Source organism: Herpailurus yagouaroundi, unplaced genomic scaffold (assembly GCF_014898765.1).
Source record: "Herpailurus yagouaroundi ecotype Mexico unplaced genomic scaffold, PumYag 182, whole genome shotgun sequence".
Classification (NCBI taxonomy): domain Eukaryota; kingdom Metazoa; phylum Chordata; class Mammalia; order Carnivora; family Felidae; genus Herpailurus; species Herpailurus yagouaroundi.
Window position 1 is genome coordinate 59,181,458 of NW_024412413.1, and position 14,325 is coordinate 59,195,782.

General features: G+C 49.3%; 1 protein-coding gene across 3 annotated transcripts; it reads left to right on the top strand.

Moving 5' to 3' along the window:
- Nucleotides 1-3,264: 3,264 nt before the first annotated feature.
- Nucleotides 3,265-10,570, top strand: TAC3 (tachykinin precursor 3). 3 transcript variants are annotated; one of them, XR_005795490.1, is made up of 8 exons: nucleotides 3,265-3,433; nucleotides 4,022-4,140; nucleotides 6,764-6,872; nucleotides 7,067-7,096; nucleotides 7,589-7,642; nucleotides 8,039-8,113; nucleotides 9,749-9,804; nucleotides 10,277-10,570. XR_005795490.1 is itself a non-coding variant. In XM_040491667.1 (7 exons), the coding sequence occupies exons 2-6, from the start codon at nucleotides 4,027-4,029 to the stop codon at nucleotides 8,110-8,112; spliced, it is 378 nt and encodes a 125-aa protein (XP_040347601.1). In that variant the 5' UTR covers nucleotides 3,272-3,433; nucleotides 4,022-4,026; the 3' UTR covers nucleotide 8,113; nucleotides 10,277-10,570. The 3 variants fall into 3 exon arrangements, 2 of the variants coding, with proteins under 2 accessions (XP_040347601.1, XP_040347600.1); XM_040491667.1 differs by lacking the exon at nucleotides 9,749-9,804 and having other exon boundaries at nucleotides 3,272-3,433; nucleotides 6,767-6,872; XM_040491666.1 differs by lacking the exon at nucleotides 9,749-9,804 and having other exon boundaries at nucleotides 3,274-3,433.
- Nucleotides 10,571-14,325: the final 3,755 nt, after the last annotated feature.

Here is a 14,325-nt window from a genome sequence, read left to right on the forward strand (position 1 = left end):
TTCCATTCTTTTCTAGTATCTCCACCCAGTGTCACCTCCAGCCCTGGCCCTTCCCTCCCCACCCCGCAACACCCCTCCCAGGATGTTGGAGGAGCCCCCATGCTGCACCCCAGTTGTGTATATGGTGGGCATATGCGGGTCATCTTGCATACACAGCATCCACTTCTACCCCCAAGAACAGCCCACAAATCCAATCTCAGCTCAGCTCAATGCAACACACATTTTCCTTGCCCCCCACCCCCCACCCCGGCAACAAAGGGGAGGAGCTCCAGAGTGAGGGTCTTCTAGGGACCCTCTTCCTCTAGGCCAGTGATAGTTCTTGGAGATGTGGCTCAAATCAAAAGTGTCAAAGGAAAAAAACCCCTACGTGCCCTGTAGCTGCAACACCCACTTTACATGCCATTTGCATATGGTCTGTGGGCAAGATGAAGCCCTGCCTGCCAGAGCCCTTCAAAGCCTCCCTCCTTCATCACCTCTCTGGCTTAGTTTAGCATTAGCTCTTTCAAGTCTTTGCTACTCCCAGAGATCAAGGGGTGATCAGTTCTCCCTGCCATTCCCTTGCTCCCCCCATGCTTGGCTCCCGCCATCCTCTGTGAGATGCTGCATCATCAAAGGACATTATTCATGGTGAACCTTTGCTGAAGCCCTGTTTCCCTGATGCCAGAGCTTGGGGGCAGGGACGGGTGGGTTGGGGAGGAAGAGAGAGTCTGCCTCAAATGGGACCCAGGAGGCTTTAGTCCTTAGCCCTCAGTCTAACACTACTCCTCTTGCACCCCCGGTTCCCTCCAGCCTGCCTAGCTTGGACTTCCTTCTCCAGATTGGTAAGGGGAGGAGAGGAGGTAGAAGATGGCTACATCCAGTTGGGATCAGCACTTGATCTTCTCAAAGGCATGAACCTGCCATGTCATTTCCATGTAGACAAGCTCCAGCTTCTTACCCTCTTCCCACCAAAGGGTCCCAACACTGGGTCCTGGCCCATGATTGGCCCAGACAGCCCTGTAATTAGCTGGGTAATGGGAAGCTTTAGATGAAGCCCCACCAGCCTCTCACATAATAAAGGAGCCTTGAGACCCAGCTGCTGCCCTCCCTCAGGGGTGAACAGGGGGCCATGTGCAGGCAGACTTCTCTCAGTATGGACCAAGTCCTAGAGTGGGTGGGGTGTTGAGAGTGTGGAGGGGAGAGACAAGCATTTCAGGACCCTAGCAGCACTTGAAAGGCTCTATGGAGGATCCACACTGTGGGCTGCAATACAAGAAGGAAAACTCAGGGTTCCTTTTTTGTTTTATAAATACATTTTTATTGATCACCTATTATATGCCAAACATTATACAGCTAGGGATTCATGGTAAACAAAACAGACAAAAGTCCTTGCCCATGTGATGCTGACTTTCTGGTGGAGCATGGGGGTAGACAGACTATAAGTAAAGCATTTAGCATGTTGGATGTAATAAGTGATGAAGAGAAGAAACAGAAGGGGGATATGGGCTATAGAAGGGTGGTCATTTTAAGTAGGGTGATTGGGGAAGGCACTGGTGAATGGGGAGTCTTTTTAGTAAGTACCCAATTGCTGCGGTTCTCTTCTCAACCCACGATGTAGTAGAGTGTAAGTCCCCAAATCTCCAGGTCTCTTAGAGAGGGGACTAACTCTTCCTCTGGGAGAGTTAACTGCTTCCTTACTGGTCAAAATTCATAGCATTGCAGTAAAATGAAAGGGAAGTTTGGAGTGAAAAAAGCCCAAAACTGAATTTGTGGCTCTTCTCCAGAAGCTATGTGTCATGGAGCACAAGACTGAATTTTTTTGTAAGATTTAAAAAAAAATTTTTTTTTTAATGTTTATTTGTTTCTGAGAGACACAGAGAGACAGAGTGTGAGTGGGGGAGGAGCAGAGAGGAAAGGAGACACAGAATCCAAAGCAGGTTCCAGGCTCCGAGCCATCAGCACAGAGCCCTATGTGGGGCTCGAACCCACAAACCGTGAGATAATGACCTGAGCCAAGTCGGATGCTCAACTGACTGAGACACCCAGGTACCCCAAGATTTTTAAAAAATTTTAAGTAATCTCTACACCTAGTGTGGGACTTGAACTTACAACCCCAAGATCAAGAGTTGCATGCTCTACCGAACGAGCCAGCCAGGTGCCCCAAGACTGAACGTTTTGAGCCTCAATTTCCTCACCTGAAAAATAGGAAGTGCTAAGAGTGACACATGGCTCTGAAGCTGCTTTCACTTCCCCCTACGCCCCACCCCTTTCCCTTCAGCAGCATCTTCTCCTTCCATCCCCACTCTGAATCTGACTCTCCCCTGGGGTTCTACCTTAGGAATGAAGTGAGCAGTACAAGCACCCTCAACAGAGTGGGCCATTGAAGGAGAGGCTTGAAATGTCTGGGGAGAAGATGCCTGGGCCACAGGGAGACAGACTAGAGTTGGGAAAACATGTAATTGTGAGAAAAAAAGAAGCAATTAAGAGATCAATGATGGGCTGGGCTGGGCTGGGCTGGGCTGGGCCTGGCCAGGCCAGGCAAGGATTTGGGGGCAGTTCGGCCACAGTGTTCTCTTCCTCCTTTCCAAGATTATAGCAGAAGGGATAGAAGTTAGAACTCTGAAAGAATGCAACTAAATCAGGCTGATTCAAGGTCGAGAGGGAGTGGTGTGGGGAGACGCATTCGCACTGGAGTGCTGGGGGGAGGCAGACACGGGAAGTTTCTGCATTCAGTAGCAGGGGAGAAGTACTGACCCTCACTTGGCCTGAGGACCAAGGTGATGGGTCAGCTGCAGCTGGGAGGAGGACAGAGGGAGAAATGAGAATGGGACTGGATGCCAGACTCACCTCCCAGTGCTCAGGGGCCTGAACCTAGTTGTCCCGGTGGTGTGGAAGGGCCAGAGAAGCACCTGCCCGATTTTTTTCTGGCCTGGCAGTTGAGTCTGAAGGTTTAAAGGGTGAGGAGCTGGTGGGTGAACAATGAGTAGAAAGAGACTCAAGGACCACACCTATTGAGCTAGATCCCGCATGGGAATTTTGGGACAAAGCGTATACAACATCATTCCTTAGTGTGCCCAGCTCAGGGGCTGTTGGAAAGTGGGCTGCTGGATAACTCCAGCTGACTGCAGGGTTTGTGTGGTTGTGTGTGTGTGTGTGTGTGTGTGTGTGTCTGCAGCCTATATCCTCCTTTTTCTCCACCAGCCTCCCCCCTCCCCTCCAGCCACCCTGGGATTGGTGATTCACAGCCCCTCCTCCGGCTCCCCCAGACCCTCCCAGAGCCTTTATCAGGGAGCTGGGCCGGTGTTCCTGCCACATCCTCAGATCCCCTCCACTCCCTGTTTCTCTGCACGGAGGGAGGCAGCGGCACTACCAGCGTGTGGGGAGTGGGCACTGCTGCCGACCAGCTCCCTGATCCTGCTAGACCATCTGCCCTGGGCTCAAAGCTACTCCACAGGTAGGCACGAGTGGGAGAATGTCGGATGGACTGGAGTTGGCACCAAAGGACAGAGGCCAGAGTTAGGAGGGAATAAAGGAGCGGAGGGAATAAAGGTGGCAGCTTTTGATCTGGGAGCAGGGTAGTGGGAAGGTGAGCGGAAAGCACCGATAGGGTTTAAAAACCAGTAATGTTTGGAGCCTGCGGGTTCAGACTGATCCTTCCAATACTAGAAAGTTTTTGCCTAAGTCTGGGTTACCCAGTGCTGGAAAATAGAATCCAGGATCCCTCCTCAAGCTATGGAGACAGACTGGTGCGTGTCCCACGGATCTATCATCTTCCCTGGAAGACTAGCATCTGGCACTTTTGCAACATTGCTCATTGCCAGGTGCTCAGCCTGGGGAGATGTGTGGTGGGGGAGTGGGGAAATTGAACCCAAAGGATGGCCCTCCTGCTCAGAGATACTCTCCCCAGAACAGGGCTTGGGGGGGTGGATTTGGGGGCTGCGGAAGCAGGATCAAGCCAGGCTGCCAGTTGCATAATGTCTCCTGCATTTGCACCCATGCCGCATCCTCCCTGCACCCCTGTCCTGTCCCTCTGCCCTCCTAGGCACCATGAGGAGTGCCCTGCTGTTCGCAGCCACTCTGGCCATTAGCCTGGTTCACGGTTTGGGGGCTGTCTGTGAGGACTCACGGGAGCAGGTGGTGCCCGGTGGGGGCCACAACAAGGTAAGGCGCCCCCTCTGGTTGTGCCCACTCTGGCAGAGTCCTGGGCAGCGTCATGAGAGCTGGTGCCCTGCCTGTTCCACAGCTGTTGAGAGGAAGCTGGGGTGGAAGTTACCCATCAGAGGGTGGGTTTCTCTGACTCTCTGGCGGTCTCCCGTTCTCAGTGTCTCTAGGGATGCCTCTAAGTGTCTCTCTCCCTCTGTGTGTCTTTGATAGCCCTGTACCTAAAAAGTGCCCTACCAATACGTTGTTTGGTTGGTTGATCAGTGACTTAGGGATACTGTGAAGGGTAAGCTAGGGTGGTCCAGCTCAGTTGCTATCCTTCTACAGGGGGCAGATCCTTTCCACTCCCTGGATGGTATGAAATATACTCAGAATTTCTCTCCCAAATGGTCATTTATGTGCTATTTTACCTATCAGTTACGTGTATTATTTTATTTTCAAAATTCAAATAAATTCCTATACGCTCTGCTCATCCACCCCCAGTAACCTCAGGTGTTCCTAAGCCCTAACCTCTTCTTTCCTTTTCCTCGCCCTGCTCTAGCCTCTGCTTAGTCAGGATAGGGGGTAAAATCTCCACGAAACAGACCAGGCCCCAATTTCCAAAGTTTCTCTAAGAAAAAGAACAGGAGTTGTCAGGGAAGGGGTACAGGGGGAGAGCAGGGAGGGAGTCTTTTCAAGGTTTTGAAATGGCAGCAATTACATTGGTACACATGCTTTTAAGATGATTATAGGTGGAACTCATTACAAATTCAGTGTGTGAAGTCTAACTGCCTCTCCAGCTCAGATCTGTTTAGCATCTCATTACAGGAGGTGGGCAGAATATTTGAACAATTTGGGAAAAGTGGCTGCCTAGGATGTCGTGCGCAGGGCAAAGAGAGAAATCAGTCTTCATCCATATGTGTCGCGGGCACGCCAGGCTGGCAGCCTTGCGGGTGGCGGCCATTGCACCAGATCCAAAAGACCAGAAGCAGTTCAAAAATATAAAAAATACACAAGGAGTGCCAAAAATGGGCTGGACACTGTGCTCAGAGCCCACAGTTCCAGCTGGAGATGGTCAGAATATCTGGCTGTATTTCTTTAAAGCGAGCTTGCTTCAAGACCTCGGGCCAGGTGGTCAATGAAAGAGAGAGGTTGCCATCTCACCCCTTTTCCCTGAAGGTCTGTGAGGATGAGGGAAATTGGGGTGAGATGAGGGTAGGGTATATGTGTGCCCGGGTAACTGGTTGGTATATGCAGGGTGCATCTGTGTAAATGTGCTGTGTGTGTGCCTGGGAGCCTAAGGACACCTGGGCTCTGGAGAGAGAGGCACCGCTGAGATTCAAGGTGAGAATCTCCAAACATGATCATTGTCATTGTTTCTCTGCAGCTGCAACTAACTGGCTGTGTGGTGTGTGCCCACCAACCATCCTGCTGTGCCCAGGCTGCTTAAAAAAAAAAAAAAAATCAGGGGCGCCTGGGTGGCTCAGTCGGTTGAGCGTCCGACTTCAGCTCAGGTCATGATCTTGCAGTCCGTGAGTTTGAGCCCCGCGTCGGGCTCTGGGCTGATGGCTCAGAGCCTGGAGCCTGTTTCGGATTCTGTGTCTCCCTCTCTCTCTCTGCCCCTCCCCTGTTCATGCTCTGTCTCTCTCTGTCTCAAAAATAAATAAACGTTAAAAAAAAATTTTTTTTTTAAAAATCAACAAGACAACGAAGAGCCCCTGGTCCAGAATGGGGTTCAGTTGTAGAGGATAGGAGGTGTCATTCTGAACACACTGTTTTCCAGGCAATCTAAATTCAGTGTAGAAAGGAGAGAGGGAGCGACAACCAGAGGCAGAAATCTATGGAGAAGAAAAGAGAATGAGAGGTGGTGGGAACCACAGGCAGAGAAACATCCACGAACGTACTGCAGAGTAGGGGAATTTCAGGATTGCAGATGCGCCCCTGCTGCCTACGGACACCCATCCCGAGGACTGAGTCCTGTCTGTGACTCAATCATGGAATACAGAGGATGCTTGCTCTGTTCGATGGGCCTTTCTTGGGAGTGGTGGAAATCATGGCTCACTCCCGTAGTGGGGCAACCACATCCTTGGGCAAACTGGTTCCTGATGTGCCAAGGAGAACAGAACCAATGGCCCTTCTCACTGAGAGGCGGCAGGAGACGGGAGAGAGCCCTAAGGGACAGTCTCCTTTGAGCTTGGGAGACAGTGACCAACTGTCCCAGTTTTCCCAGGACAAGCGTAAGCCCTGAAAGCCCCACATCCCAGGGAAGCTCTTAGTCCTGGACAAACCAGGACACTTGGTCTGCCTACAGAGATGCCCACTGTGTTCTCTTTACCAGCGCTTCTCAAATCTTGCTGTGTATATGCGTTGCCTGGGAGCGTGGTTAAAACGCAGATTGTCTTAATAGGTCGGGGTAGGACTGAGATTGAGATTAAGTATTTCTAACAAGCCCACAGCAGTGGTGCTGCTGTTCCGTGGACCACAGTTTGAGAGCCCACTTCTCTTCCAGTGTAAACCAGAGGAAATCCTGAAGGAAACAAAATGTCAGGTTTAGCTGTGACGGGCTCAAGAAGAGGTTGTTCTTTGTGGGGAGGGGTAAGAGGATTAGGTGTGAGCCTCAGCCCTCTTTGTTTCTGTCCCTTAGAAGGACTTGGACCTCTACCAGCTGCCTCCATCTTTGCTCCGGAAACTCTATGACAGCCGCTCAGTCTCTCTGGATGGATTGCTCAAAATGCTGAGCAAGGCTAGCGTGGGTAGGAAGCAGCCTTGGGGGAAGTGTGGTGGGGGGGGCAAGATTCTGACCATTAAATAGGCTTGGGAGGAGCCTTCAGGTGGGATGGAGACTGGAGATGGCTTGGTGAATAATTGAGGGTTGTGACCTGAATCCCCTCTAACTGTCACTTTCCAGATTCTATTCCCCAGTTACACATTGTTCTTGCTTTCACAGATCCTAAGGAATTGCCACTTCCCCAGAAACGTGAGTAGCCTCTTGTCCCTCCCTGTCTCTGCTGACTGCTTGCTAGCGTTCCATGGGCGTGGGGCCCAGTGACCATTCTGGCTGGCCCCGTCTCAGCTGGCACAGACAATAAGCCAGCTGCAACTGTTCAGCCAGTCTTTCCTGGGTGTGAGAGGTCACTGGGAACCAGGAGGAAGCAGGTGTGAGGAGTGTGGTGGACTTTCCCTTCATCAGCTGGTCATTGGGAACCAAGAGGATCTCTTGGTGGCTGTGAAGATTCTAAGCCAAGCACCTGTGGGGGCAGAGAATTCTTGAAGTGTGGAGGAGGGAGAGGTGGGCAGAGAGGGTGAGCTTAGGGGATAGCCTGTTCCCCTAACTCGGGGGACAAGCTGTGGCATGATAAAGAACCAAAGATCAGAAACCCGATTTCAGAAGTCTTGACACATCTCTCCCCCTTCACCCAACTCCCACTGCCCATTATCACTGTTGGCAATGTTGGTCCTTTTTCTACAGGTGACATGCACGACTTCTTCGTGGGACTTATGGGCAAGAGGAACAGCCAGCCAGGTAGGAGTGTGTGGAGGTACAGTGGGAGGGTTTAGGGTACTACTGGCAAAGATATGGCAGAAGTCAAGTGCCTCATATTCGTCACCAGAGGGAAAGACAGGACTTTTCTTAGCTACAGTGAGGGTTCCTTGGCCCTTCTACCCAATCGGGTTGGATCCATGGTCCAGCTCGCCCTAGGAGCACAATGGGGAGACCTTTATAAGATAGTTCTGTTGCAGCTGGGAAGGAGTTGGGGGAATCTGTTTCCTCCCTATCTCCCAAACACAATGTGCTTCTTGTTCCTGACTCTGTCTTCCAACGCTGTCTTTCATGGCTAGCTAGCCCTTCGCTGTTGGGTCAGGGTGAAGGTCACATTCAAAAACATCTCTCCTAACAACACTGTTTACTTTACCCCAGACACTTCTATTGATGTAAACCAAGAGAATGTCCCCAGCTTTGGCACCCTCAAGTATCCCCACAGTGTGGAATGAGGTAAGAATTGTTGGTTAGGAGAGGAAAGGGACTGTGGGAACGGGGAAGGGGGAATGGGGTTACCACAAAGGTATTTCCTCTGATGCTACAGGCATTAATACTCATAAATCTGCCTTAAAATATACTGCCAGTGCCCAGCACACTGTTGGCCAAACACACCATCACTTAGAGGTGCATACTGGTCTGCAAGAACATGCACACTCACATGCACACACGTGCTCACACACACACACCCTTCTTTCTTTCTTCTTCTCCAGTATCATGGACCCTGGCTGACTCATGAGCACGCATTAGTGGTGGGGAATGGGGAGAGAAGGGCTTCTCCTGTGGCTTCTCTGATGGGCAACTTCTGTTGTTTGGACTCCATTCTCTTATTATCTACGTATAAGATGAAGAGACCATCATCTGAAAATTACAGGCACAATAATTACAATTATTACAATTCGTACGTAAAGGGTTCTGCCTCTTAGGTGGGCTAAAACCTTTCAGATCATTCAGAATCTCCAGTGACTGGGTCCGGCGTGTAGTTCTTCACAAGAGTGCTTTAGGAAGAAATGCAAGGAACTCTGAAATTTAACAGGGTGTAACTAGCTTGGTTGCTTTGTGTAGCAAAATGGGTAAGAGCATAGCCTGAGTTTGAATCCTAGATCTGCAGCTCACTGGCTGTGTCCCCTTGGCCAAGTTATATAACCCTTCTGTGCCTCAGTTTCCTCATCTGAAAAGTGGGAGGGATATTATTTTGCAGGGTTGTGCTTTTGAGGATTGAGCGTAGGTAAAGTCTTCAGAACAGTACCTGGCACACAGTGCATAGTGCTGTGTGTTGGCTGTGTTAGGATTACTGCCATCTGGGAGGCATGGGTAACGTCCCAGTGTCCCCCCTGCCTGGCTCTGGTCTGTCTGCCTAGAGCTGGCTCGGCTGGACCCTGGGCTTGAGTGGGCTGACAGATCTCTCCCTTAGTGTTCGAGTATGAGCGTCTCCCAGGGAAGCGTCTAGTCAAAACACAGAAGCTACTGTGTCAACCCCATCTTCCCCCACACGGCAATAGCGGCCCAACTGATGGATTTCTTTGCATTCTGAAGAAAGACGGTGTGGGGGGAGAAAAAGAGAGGCATCGGGAAGCCTCTGTGAGCACAGAGAGACTCCTGTCCCTGTCCCTGTATCCCTGTTACCCGCAGTCACCGGTCTCAGGGGAGAGCAGAGGAGCAAGAGCTCTCGATGGCTCTCGATGAAACTGCCTGTGCATGGCTCCCTGGGCCCGGAGACTAGGTCTAGCCCCCCATTCAGTGTTGGGTGAGAGGGCACAAAGAGCCGTAATAACCGTAACTCGCTGATTACATGGTACTTACCGTATCATTTTGCTCTCATTAGACGGTTATTTCAGTCCTGCCGACCGCCAGATAATTATACGGGCAGCTATATCTGGATGACATAGTCTCCCCCAGCGTTATGCATCGGCCATAAAGATAATTACAGTGCAATTTTGCCATAGTATTTTATACAAATGGTGGAAACAAGTGCATTGTGGAAATCTACTTTTAATGCTCGCTGGTGAATCTAGGCTCTTTCAGAGGGGCCAGTCTCATAATTACAGCCTTCATAATGTCACCACTGATGGAGCATTCTCAACCTGTTAGGTGCCAGGAAGAATAGCACATACAGTCCCCGGAGGCTGGCATTTAAAGGAGATTAGATGAGATGGATCAACACAGATCATTGTGTCATCTGATTTCATTCATGTGAAACTGCTAACAAAGGAAGTGATCCCTGGGCCTCTTCTTCCTCTGGGAGGTTTCTGGAAAGAGGAGGAGGGACTGGGGGACCCTGGAGAAGCATCAGCACCCAGGCACGTTGAATGGGGCTATAGTTTGCCTGACTCATGGGATGCTGAGCACGGGAGCCTGCTTAAGATTCTTTTTCTCTCCCTTTGCTCCTCTCCCTCTCTTAAAAAAAAAAAAAATAAGTAGCATGGTAAACTTGCAGCTGGGAAGGAACAAGCTCCTGCGGCTAGAAGAGTTCAGTCCTCCAGTTCAAAGGCTACAGGGAGAGCTGAGGGCTGAGACTTCTGTTCTCTTTTCCTCCCTTACATACCCCACTGCTTCCCCGATGAGTGGTCGGTGGGAGTTTTACAGGATAGAAGATGTGATTTCATTTTTGCTCCTCAGCACTCCACTTCTGGACTCGTGGGCTGCATCATGAAGACACCTGCCCCCCACCTCCCAAACCCCAGCTGCACGTGCTCTATTTCCCTTTCTTCGCCCCCCCCCCACCTTGTAACACTCCTGTGCTTTGACTCCTTCCCCATCCCTCTACCACACCGTGATGGAGAAACTGCAGAGTGAGCACCCTCAATCCTAGTGGGCATTGACCCTAGATCCCCTTGGATAATGTAAGTGTCCTACATTTAAAACTATGACATCTCTTTCCATTCCTCAACAATAAAAGATTTTCACATATGACCTAGAGTGATGTATTTATTTGGCTGGTGGGTGAGTTTTTCTCTTCTTTGACTCTTCAAGCTACGTAATATACACATACATGTATGCACACATACATATATCATATATAAATGGAAGCATCTTTATTTGCCACGCATATCAATTTTCCCAACAGTGCCTTCAGCAGTGCTTCATACAATTAGTATGGAAGATTTATTTAGTAATTAAAAAATAAATGAAGGTGCCTGGGTGGCTCAGTTGGTTGAGCGTCTGACTTCGGCTCAGGTCATGATCTCGCGGTTCATGAATTCCAGCCCTGCATCCGGCTCACTGCTGTCAGCACAGAGCCTGCTTTGGATCCTCTGCTCCCTTTCTCTCTCTGCCTCTCCCCTGCTCATGTTCTCTCTCTCTCTCTCAAAAATAAATAAACATTTAAGAAATAATAAATGAATGAATTTGGAAGATGGTTTCTGGTGGTCAAAGACTTTCACAGACTAGCTTCAGATAAAGGAAAAATATATTCTCAATGGCTTGTCTGTATTTCTAGGATGAGCCTAGGAGACATCAGTCCCTGCATCTGACTCTACTTAGAGAAGGAGAGGGAGGTCAAGGCTGTGCAAGGACCCAGCCACAGAGGAGGATGCATCTATTGAATTCTACCATTTTTCTGTCTCCAAATGTCGAGCATGGATCCTGTAATGGTGACCTATACACATTGTTTACAGTGGAGCCAGCGGTGGACAAGCAAACAACACTTGGTCTTGCCAGGATGGGGTGTGGATGGGGAAGTTACTACGGAGGCCAAGAAAGAAGGGAGCAGGTATCTTCAGTGTCAGCTGGCCATTTCAGTTATTATAAAGGGAAAACATTTGTCTCAGACTCCTCTACAATGCAACTGACACCAGCCCCTGTAGCACTGGTCTAGCAGTCCACAGAATATGTAAGCCCAAGGATCCCAAGGAGGTGTTCTGTACCCTAAGGGAACAGTCTGGGAGATCCTCAGGCTCCGTATTTTAGCCCAGTGCAGGGCCTGGCAGTACCCCCTGAACTACCCTGCTACAACATCAACACTCCATTCCCCCAAGGCAGTGTAGAGACAGGGCCACGGAGCCAGAGGTCGCTTCCTACAGTTCCTTCACCCCAGTGAAAGTTCTCTCTTCCCAGAACCTTAATGGGGCAACTTTGAACCCACAGCCAAACGGCGGGGATGGGGGAGGAGAGAAAGCTCAACTCAGCATCCCTTAGGTCAGGTTTATTGCTACAGGTCAAAGAATGTTCTTACCCCAGAGCCTCAAGCCTTTCTTCAGTGACTCATCATGTTGGCTTTTCAAAATGATCTATCTAGGTTTTAAAGTGGGGTAACTTTTGCAGAGTCTGGGGAATTTATTTAGGTCATGAAAGCTTCAAGAGTTGTTTCTGCTCAGACTTGGGAGATGGGCGTGTGTGCTGAGATGACACAGTGCTTTGCCAACTAGGAGCATAAATGCAGAAAGGTTGCTCTCTGGTGGGGCTGACAAAAATTGCAGTCCTTGGGATTCCAGGAAAAAGGAAGCCAAATTTTAAGTCAGATTCCTGTTTTTGTACTTGGAGAACGTGTGAAGGAATACTGGCCCTCCTCTTCCTGTTGTAAAGAGGTTGGTGCCTAAGGAGACCTGGCCAATAAGACCTTGACCGGATTTGTGGCTTCTCCACTTAGCTGTGTGTGTGTGTGTGTGTGTGTGTGTGTGTGTGTGTGTGTGACTGGGATTGCATGGTGATTTTTACTTTAAAAAGATTTCAGTCTTAAAGTTTCTGGACGAATTCCAACGTGTGTGGAGGTGTGGTTTCGCCACACTAACAAGCAGTGCTCTGACACTGTCTACCCAAAGACAATATCAGATTCCACAGGTTAAGAGCTCTGAGGCACTAAGACTGCCTCTTGCTTGGGATGCCCTCTCATGTCCAGGTTGTTACCTGTGTTCTGACCTACAGGCTCTGGTAATGAAATAAAAAAAAAATATATATATATATATATTTCTTATTATAAATTACAATATCACAACTATAAACAGTATAAACTTTAATCTACACCTTTAGGGTGGTTTCTTAGCTCGTGAAGTACATTTACCAGGGTCAACACTCCCCCAGAGATAGTTAAGGCATTTGGTTAGGAAGCTTGAAGAGGCCCCAGAATTTTGCAGCCTAACGTCTCAGAGTCATGCTGGAGGTGTGGAGTCTATCAGTTGTGTGAGGGTTCACTTTAGGGGCACACTCGGTCACCTCGTCCAACTGTGGGGGTTGGCCTGCCACTGGAACGTGTATCAGCTTCCAAGTGACCCTTTCGTGAGAGAGCTAGGTGGGATTGTCTGCCCCCCAAACTACAAGAGGGTCCTATGACCGTTTTTGTATCTCCTTGCTAATAAATATTATATGATTGGCGTCATTTGGTAGAACACTTTCTTTTGGTATAATCTAACACCAGTTAGTGAGGTTGTGGAACGGGGGACACCCAATCTCCCACATGCGTCAAGATAACTGATGGTTACTGAATAGCCAAACTGTCTTAGATCACTTGGCAACTTCCAGCGCATCCTCCTCTTCCCATTCACCCATGGAGGAATTACTGAACTCTACCGTGCGCCTGCTCTGGGGGGGTTGTGCCTGGCCGCTTTCCATCATCTGGCAGTGGACAGAATGTGCTGGGAGAGAGGCTGAAAGAGAAGAGTCCCAGAGCCTGAGGGGTTCCTATGTATTGAGGGGAGAGGATGGGATGCCCATGACCGCTAATGTCTTCGGTGGTAATGGTGGTGGAGGGGCGGTGGAAGGGAGGGCAGGGAGTTTTGGTTTGATGACAATTTTGGGGCAGGGGCATCTGAGGAGAGGATTTGGAGGGTAGATGCAGTGCTAAGGGAAACGAGTGGATAGAAGCAGCACAACTGAACTCTAGAAACAGTTGAAGATATAATGGAAGAAAAATAATTTTCCCTCAACCCTTCCAAGTTCTTGGCTGAGACCACCCTATAATAAAAGACTGATTAACAGGAGAAAAACAAACAGAAGTTGAGTAGCCTCAACAGTATACCTCCTGTATACATGGGAGATGTCCAGGAAAACAGAGTCACTCCCTAAAATGGCCTAAGCCGTCACCTTAAATAACATCTCTAGCTAAAGACCAAAGAATATACTGGGGGTAGAGAGCCAGTTATGGAGGGTTTTCAGGTCAAGCATGGTAAATAAGGGTATGGTTGTTAGGCAGATTTAAGTCTTGCCTTCTCCATTGATAAGAGTTTCTGGAGATTTAGTCATTTTCTCTTCCTCGTACAGAGAGGGAGACACCCTTACAAACGGAGATTTCCCTTATAAATGTAATTTCTATTCTGCTTTCAGAGCTTCTCCTGTGCCTGCCGTTTCTTAAAAATAAGCGATCTAAAATAATCCCTATGCCAAAAAGGCATATTTGGGGTGGCAAATTCTGCTCGCCTTCAGGGAGGACAGACTGCAGGAAACAGTCTTGGGCTCCCAAGGTGGAGTGGGATCCTGTAAATTCCGTCCTTTGGCCCCTAGGTGGGAGGAGGGGCATCCTCGAATTTTCAGAAGAGCGTGTACCAGGGGCCCAGCCCTCAAGTTCATTCAGTCAAGCAGGCTTTATTAAGCACGAATCATAAGGACCAGGAAGTATGTGGTAAGCACTGCATTGAGTAGTTCTCGAGAAAGAAAGATCCCTGACTTCAGGAAGCTCTCAGCCTAGCTAGCTCACAGCCTAATGGAGACTATAAATTAATCAAATAATCTTACTT

What these genes read in the sequence shown, in the direction of transcription:
- TAC3 (XM_040491666.1), top strand. Translation starts at nt 4,027, where the DNA reads ATGAGGAGTGCCCTGCTGTTCGCAGCCACTCTGGCCATTAGCCTGGTT. An exon ending in GCTGAGCAAGGCTAGCGTGG is followed by an intron (nt 6,873 to 7,066) that starts GTAGGAAGCAGC and finishes TTGCTTTCACAG; the next exon opens with ATCCTAAGGAATTGCCACTT. An exon ending in CAAGAGGAACAGCCAGCCAG is followed by an intron (nt 7,643 to 8,038) that starts GTAGGAGTGTGT and finishes ACTTTACCCCAG; the next exon opens with ACACTTCTATTGATGTAAAC.